Source organism: Halichoerus grypus, chromosome 5 (assembly GCF_964656455.1).
Source record: "Halichoerus grypus chromosome 5, mHalGry1.hap1.1, whole genome shotgun sequence".
NCBI lineage: Eukaryota > Metazoa > Chordata > Mammalia > Carnivora > Phocidae > Halichoerus > Halichoerus grypus.
The window spans coordinates 97,576,673-97,584,055 of record NC_135716.1 but is presented as its reverse complement, the minus strand read 5'-3'; the positions used below and the strand labels follow the sequence as shown (position 1 = coordinate 97,584,055).

Here is a 7,383-nt window from a genome sequence, read left to right as displayed (position 1 = left end):
GGGGATTCGGATGTCAAGTGGCCAGTGAGCTAGCCCCCACTACCAGCACCCCAGCGGTGCTCCCCGAATAGCCTCATCGGCTCAGAGCCCATGTCCTGGCATGTCCAAGGAAGATGTGTGGCAGGTGGCAGGAGAGTATCCTTTTCATCAGGACAAGAGGGACTCGTGTCCCTGGGGAGGCTGCAAAGAGCAGGCAGGTTTCCAGTCCAGCCCCTTAGGGCTGAGTCCTGGGGACAGAATTCAGGAGACAGGGAGGGCAGGGTGGCTGAGTGGCTCAGTGACGAGGTGCCTCCTGACTCCACTCCTCTGGGTCATTGTGTTTTCCCATCGGAAATGAAGCAACAATTCACACTCAAGCCACCTCCCTGCTCTGCCACATTACTTCCTTTCCCAAGTTTTGTGTATTTCAAAGGTCTGTTCAGCAAACTAGCAGGGGAATTAACATGGGGGCCATAGAGGGTAGTGATTAAGAGCACAAACCTTGGAACCAGACCCAGTGACTTAAGCTCTCTGAGCCTTAGTTTCTCTGCCTGCAAAATGTGGATGATAATAGCATCTGCCTAATTGAGCTTTTATGAGAATTAAATGAGTTAACACATGTAAAGTGCTTAGAACAGTTCGCAGTGCATAGTTAAGAGGCCAGTAAATGTTGGCTTCCTGCATTGTTGCTCCTGGGGAGGGGTGGGGGTAGAGCGCATACAGAGAAAAATAGAAAGCCAGCCCCAAAGGGAAGTAAGCAGGCAGCTGAGCAAGAAGGGCCGCTGTGGCAGGGGGCCTCCTCCCTAGCCGGCAGTCTACTGGATGTTGCTTAAGCAGGTTTGGAGCAGGATGGGGGTGGGGCAGGTGGGGGTTATGAAATTCAAGACTGACCAAGGGCAAAGGGAACATGCCTTGTCCTTTCCGGCCACCAGGTGGCAACAGCACACGGGTCTGCCTCCCAAGCCACACACACGTGCCATCTGCTGGCCACACCTCAGGGCTTGCCTAGGCGCGCTGGCCTTCCAGAGCTTCGGTCCCATTGGGAGTCACCAAGGGCCCTGCTCACCAGATGCCAGCGCAGGACTCAGCTGCAGAACACACCTGAGGTTTTCTTGCCTCTGCCAAATTTCTCCAGAGCCAGTGTGTTTCCACATCCCCTCCCCTAGCTCAATTCTTCGACTCCCAGAGCCTGTAGGAGTTGCTGCAAGAGGCTCAGGGAGAGGGGCGAATGCTTAGGCGGCTGCCACTGTAATAGAGGTGAATATGTTCATTGAACCTGAAGATCAGCCATAGGAAGGAGACAGCAGTGGAGGGCCTCTGTCTGGGGAAGGACATTTCAGTGCCTAAGGCTGCTGATGGGCATATATGTGTGGGGCGCGGGGGGCACCAGCTGACACTCCACTCCCTTTGTTCAGTTGCCTACTGGCTTCCTTAAGTCATAGCCCAGCCTTCAAAGAGGGAAGTTCTCTCAAAACTCACAAGGAATTGGGGCACCTGGGTGGCGCAGTCTGTCTAGCGTCTGACTCTTGGTTTCGGCTCAGGTTGTGATCTCGGGGTTGTGAGATTGAGCCCCGTGTTGAGCCGCGCCTCGGGCTCCACGCTTAGAGCAGAGTCTGCTTAAGACTCTCTTTCCCTCTCCCTCTGCCCCTATTTGCCCCCTCCCCCAGCTCTCTCTCTCTAAAACAAATAAATAAAAAACCCAAAAACCTCGCAAGGAATTGAATTGGTTCTGGTTGCAAGAGTCAAAGGCTGTGAGAAAAGGGAGACCCTTAGTGAAATTTGTTAGAGTCTCTTTCGTTCACCAACCGCCCCCCCCACCGCCTTGCACTCAAATTTATTTTTTCAACAAATGAATGAAATTCTCTGCCACATACAAATCATAACACTAGGCACGGCAGAGGTTTATAAGACCTGGTGTCAGCCCTCAAGTCTAGGACCACCAATTCTAATGATATAAGGCAGAATGTGATGAGGTGTCCAGCATCTTCCGCTGAGGCAGCAAAACTGAAGACCAGGGTACCCACCAAAGGGCCCCCTCATCTCATCAGTACAGCAGACCAGATGCTGAGGGCATTCTCAGAAGGCTCCATGCTTTTGCCAGGAAAGACACCCAAGCTTAGAATATAGGTAATAATTTGACCAAGACCTTGCCTTGATAGCCTCGCTCACATATTTCACTTGATCTGGACCTTTTAGTAACACATGTATCCCGGAACAATGTAGCTTGTTCCCATCTAATGCCAACAAAGGGAGGGCGGGTTGTTCCGAATCACAAGCCCCTTCAGCCTAATTAGGCCCCGGCCTGGGATGCTTGTCCTGGCTCCCTCATCGGAATAACACAGGAGTTTACTACAAATCTGTTTGAAATTGGAGAATTTACTTTCACATATACAGAGATTAGAAAAATACATTCATTTTATCTTAGAAAAACACCGACCAATGTAAGCTTATCATCAACTAGCCTCTTAGGAGTCAGAGAATTTACAGGAAACAAGTTCTGGAGACCAGGTGCCTGCCTCTGTCTCTCCAAACAGGCCTGCGTCCTGGACGCAATTCAGGGCCACTCCTCAGAGAGCAGGGAGGTTAGCTACGGAGGCCATTCACATGTAAATGTCCAGTGAACCAATGCCTAGGAAGAAGATCAAACCCTCTGGGACTGAACACAAGAGTGGGGGTGGATGAGCACAAACTACTCTGGGGCTTTTCTCATTTTCTGCTTGTTAATTTCACTGTCAGGAGGCGACCTCTTTTCCCTAATCCTCTTTCAACCCACAGGGTTTGATTCCCCTCCAGCTCAACCCTAATCCATCCCATCTCCCATCTCTTTACTCCTGGGCCACCAGCCCTGGTGTCATCTCTTTCTCCTGCTCCTGGGCCAGAATCTGCTAGAGTCAGGGCCTGTCTTCCATGAGAGGGCTTGGGAGGCCGAGTAGAGGTGAGTCCAGGCAGTGACGGCAGTGGTTTGCTACTGAATTCTTGCTTGCTGTCCTGATCTCTTTACCTAAGGAGTCAGAAGGAAGAACTGCTTTAAATTGTCCCTCTTCCTCAAGCCCATTTGTCACCCAGCTGAGATCAAGTTTCTCAGGGAAGGAAGAAATGGGACTCCTTGCCTCTCCAGGCTCCCCTTCTCATCCCCATCTTGCCACACAAGACTCAGGGCTGGTGTGCATAACAGTTTGGAAGCCCAGATGACAGGGGGGAGAGAGCATCTCAACCAGTCTTACCTGGTAGGTCCTGGGACTGCAACCTTCTTGGGGGGCTGCAGATTGCTTCGAGTGGCACCAGGGACGGGAAGATTTGGTCGCTGGGAAATGGGAACTTGATGGGGGTTGACAAAAGAAATGAATTAGCAGAGAGTTCAAGCGACCTTCTCAGAGTGAGTTTGGGATTAGTGCCTTTCTTCCTACCCAAGGTCAAAAACACAAGGTATTTGAAAACCATGGTTCAGACTCTTTGCCCAGACCCACATCCTCTCTTTCACTTAGTCTCCCCATCTTCAAATTGAGTGGTAATGAAAATGGAGAAAGTGGTCCCTGGTCCCAGCTCTGGGAGGGTACATCCAAGCTGGGCAAGGGTAAGCATTCTTCCCCCTGATTTCCAACTGTTATGTCCACTCTTCCTCACCTCTGTGCCCTGCGGCGCTTGGTCGTGGAAGTCCTTTTCGAGTTGGCAGAGAAGCTGGAGGCAGGGCACCTTTGCTGGGTGGTACACTCCGGCTGGTGAGTGGCATTCGGCTGGCAGGCCTGGGGATGGCTGAGGGAACAGGCAGTCGACTGGAAGGCTTAGCAGCTGCTCCCTGTGGCCGAGAAAGGCGCTGAGAGTTGCTGGTAGAAGGCTGTGGGGCCAAGACTGGTCTGACAGGGGTAGGCGGGCCTGGTGGAAAGGAGTAGAGGAATGAGAGGGTCAGCTCCACATCCTTCCCCCCTCCCATTCACCCACAGCTTTGCTGCCCAAGCCTTCTCACTTGCTGTTGCTCTCCCACTGGGCCCAGCTTTGCCCCGGATTGGAGGAGTGGATCGGGCAAGAGGAGAAGATGCTGGGCTTTTGGATGCAGGGAACAGATTGCAAGTGGGTGACTCCTGAAATACAAAGAGAGAAAAAATAGAACTAGAATGGAAAAAGAATCTGTTCTGCTGGCTGTTTGAGAAATAGAGGTGGAGAGTTGCCTACATCCCAGTAAGGAAGGGCAGACGTTAGCTGCCAACATCATCCTCACCAATACCATTTATCTTGAACTTATTATAGACACTTACCAAGATATGTGCAGACGCTGTGGTAACTGCTTTGCTTACGGTATTTTGCTTAATTCCAACAATTCTGAGGTAGAATTTTACTAAGCCCATTTTACCAACTCTATGGCTGTACCAAGTCACACACTGTGTCTGAGGGCACACATCCAACCCAGACCCTCCAAACTTACTCTCTTCACACTGGAGGGCCTCTTTCCAGATGTTGCCCGAAGAGCCCTGACTGCCCCCTTCTTATCGCTGCTCCGGAGTCGGGGTGTCAGGCTGCTTGGGGAGGGGGTGCTCCGAGTCAAAGAACTCACAGTGGGCAGCAGGTCTCGGACGGGACTGTCCTTCAGCACAAAGGTATCCCTCCGAGGGCTGGGCTTCACCTTGCGAGGCCCCAGGACGTCGCCCGGGCTCTCCTGCTCCTGCAGGGCACACTGCTCCAGCTGGGCTGCCAGTCGGTTGGCCTCGTGGAGAATCTCCTCCAGCTTCTCTGGACTAAGGGGGCCTAAGCTGAGCCTCACGCCCTGGGGGGCTGGGGCCACTGCATTTGGGTCACTTCGATTGGAAAGTCCTCTTCGGAGGGGTTTCTCTGGAGTCACCGACACTGCTATATCCTCCTCCTCACGACTGAGACAGAAAACAAACCAGGCACCGTGCGCACACAGAAGAGAGCGGGGACCGTGCAGAGGAGACCCGGCACCCCTCCCCCCCACAACAGAGCCAGGGATACAACCCAAACCCTGATGCCCACGCTGGCTGGGAGATCTGGCCTCTAGGTGATGAGACGCCTGGTTCTATGAGGCCTAATAGGCCGTTAGCCCTTACCGACATTGGAAATGACGCCAGGACGAAGACGCAGCAAATCCACTTACCCTTTTTCTTAACATCCTGAAATCTCATTCCAGCTTATCTGTTTTCCCTTCCCCCAGTAGTGTCATTGAGGCCCATGTCAACAAGTCCCCCAGCAGCCGCAGGGCACCCAACCTTGCTACATTACCAACCCAGACCCCAGAGACCAATAATTCAGCAGTAGGGGGTTAGAGACAGAGAGGCATTGTTGGAGGAAAGCAAGTAGGTTAACGAGGACGGTACCTGTCAGATGGTGACAGCCCTCCAAAGTCCAAGGTCTCATCCACGATAAACTTTACATCTGTAGGGGAGGAGGGAATGAATGCCAGCCTCAGGTCACTAACACGGCTCTCAGTCGCAGCGCCTCATTCTTCCCTCCTTCCTTTCCTTACCTTCCTCCAAATCTTCCATGTTCCAGCCGGTAGGAGCACGAGTCAGCTTAGACCTGAGCTGGAGAGAAAATACCCCTTTCTTCAGGTCTCCATCCTGCCCAAGGCTCCCAGCTAGACTCAGGGTGCAAGCCAGAGGTTGGGGATCACGCTGGAGGTAAAGCAAGGGTCCCAGGAGTAGCACCTGCCCCTGTAACTTAGCCCTGCTACCTCCGGGGAAGGTGCGGAGAGCGCACATCCCCCCTCCTCAGGTTGCCCTGCCGCCCCCCTACAGCCTGGCCTCTCCTCACCGGGGGCGGTCCGCACGCCCTTTCTTCTTCCCCGCCACCATCCTCCGGTTCTTCCTCTCCCCAGATCACCTTTCCACTCCCACGGCACCACGCCCACACCACACCTCCAGCCCACACCGCGTTTTTACTTTCCGCCCCACCTCACCTCTCGCCGAAGGTGCTTGCCTCCCACCACTTAGTCCCGGGAATCAGCCCCGAGGGGGTGGGGCTCCTTTCGAATCTCTCAGGCTCCACCCACTCCTACCACAGGCGCCCAGTGATTGGCGGATCCCAGCATCCCCTGCCCTCGGGGGCGGGGCGGCGACAGGCAGCCGGCCGGAAGTCTACAGGTGGGGGCTGTGTGGAGAGCGGCTCTGAGAAAGACTCCATCCGGAGGGCTGAAGCGGGGAGTCCGCGCGCGCGCGTGCCCGGGAGGCCTCCCTTCGGAGCAGGCGGGGCCTTGTGGCGGGGCGCGAGGGACCTGGCCAATGAATGTAGGCTTCGCGCCCGGCGAGCCCCGCCCCTTCTCCGCCCCCTCCCCCAGCTGGGCAGACCCGGGGCTCACCCGCCCGGCCTGCGCGCGCCCGCCCTAAGACTAACGCCGCACTTGAGGAAATTCGCTGCCGGCGGGTTACTCCGTTTGCAAACTCCGCGTTTGCCAGGTTTCCTCAGGTGTGACTTTTCCAAGTTGCGGGAGAACCTGGATACTTACATTTTAGGTATATTGAGGTTCTCTAAGAAGTACATCTTCCATCATCTTTTTAAGCGAGAACATTCGGAACTCGAGGTAGCCGAGGTGTAAAAAAAAAAGAAAAACAAACAACAGGCTTTTCCGACGGGGAGGTTTGGGTCCAATTCAGCCGAGACTCCCCCGTCACGAGGCAGCAGGCTGGAGTGTATGTGGCCGCCCGTTTGCCCGCGGAGCGAGGACCCTGCCGGTCAGTGGCGCTCCGCGGGGAGGGGAACTAGCAGTCGCGTTCGCGGCCGCGTGCCTCAGGGGCTTTTGAGCGTGTTTGTACCTTGCTACGTCTAAGCTAAAGGCTGTGTTTGTAAAATGCTTAGGCCTACTTATTAGCGATTTCCTTTTTGTTGTTTCCCAGTGGTTGCCTGTGACTAGGCTGGGCCACCAGCTAACAGGGCTTCTTAGAAATGGTCTAGGGGCGCCTGGGGGGCTCAGTCGTTAAGCGCCTGCCTTCAGCTCAGGTCATGGTCCCAGGGTCCTGGGATCGAGCCCCACATCGGGCTCCCTGCTCGGCGGGAAGCCTGCTTCTCCCTCTCCCACTCCCCCTGCTTGTGTTCCCTCTCTCGCTGTGTCTCTCTCTGTCAAATAAATAAAATCTTTAAAAAAAAAAAAATGTTCTAAAATTTTAGAAGAATGGCTGGAGAGCTTTGGTCGCCAGGGTTTATAACCATTATCTTGGCTATTTACAGGCTTTGTGGGGTTTCCTTCCTAGTTTTTAGCTGTGAGGTTTGCAGGCGTGAGCTGTCAGCGTAATAAATGCCACAGCCCGCCAAGGGGCCTTGGGATTTAGTGGGGTGCTGAGGGGCAGGGTGGGGGAGGCCCAGAACTGCGCAGACTTGCGTGAAGAAGAGCTGAGAGAAGAGGATGGCCTGGTTTTCTGGAGGCTGGCTGGCGAAGGCGGAATTGCAGTTGCTTGTAGG

General features: G+C 54.3%; 1 protein-coding gene across 4 annotated transcripts; it reads right to left on the bottom strand.

The window, feature by feature from the left end:
* Positions 1–2,335: 2,335 nt before the first annotated feature.
* Positions 2,336–6,121, bottom strand: PSRC1 (proline and serine rich coiled-coil 1). 4 transcript variants are annotated; one of them, XM_036109838.2, is made up of 8 exons: positions 5,888–6,121; positions 5,456–5,513; positions 5,307–5,364; positions 4,400–4,841; positions 3,915–4,058; positions 3,604–3,722; positions 3,204–3,297; positions 2,336–2,980 (listed from the first exon to the last, which is right to left on the bottom strand). In XM_036109838.2, the coding sequence occupies exons 2-8, from the start codon at positions 5,472–5,474 to the stop codon at positions 2,945–2,947; spliced, it is 912 nt and encodes a 303-aa protein (XP_035965731.1). In that variant the 5' UTR covers positions 5,475–5,513; positions 5,888–6,121; the 3' UTR covers positions 2,336–2,944. The 4 variants fall into 4 exon arrangements, with proteins under 4 accessions (XP_035965731.1, XP_035965727.1, XP_035965728.1 ...); XM_036109834.2 differs by having other exon boundaries at positions 3,604–3,852; positions 3,944–4,058; positions 5,888–6,108; XM_036109835.2 differs by lacking the exon at positions 5,888–6,121 and adding an exon at positions 5,743–5,874 and having other exon boundaries at positions 3,604–3,852; positions 3,944–4,058.
* Positions 6,122–7,383: the final 1,262 nt, after the last annotated feature.

Excerpts from the sequence above, each read along its gene's own strand:
- PSRC1 (XM_036109837.2), bottom strand. Across the intron at positions 4,842-5,306 it reads GGGCTGTCACCATCTGACAG|TCGTGAGGAGGAGGATATAG; the intron begins GTACCGTCCTCG and ends TTTCTGTCTCAG. Across the intron at positions 3,853-3,943 it reads CAGTGGGAGAGCAACAGCAA|GCCCGCCTACCCCTGTCAGA; the intron begins GTGAGAAGGCTT and ends CCTTTCCACCAG.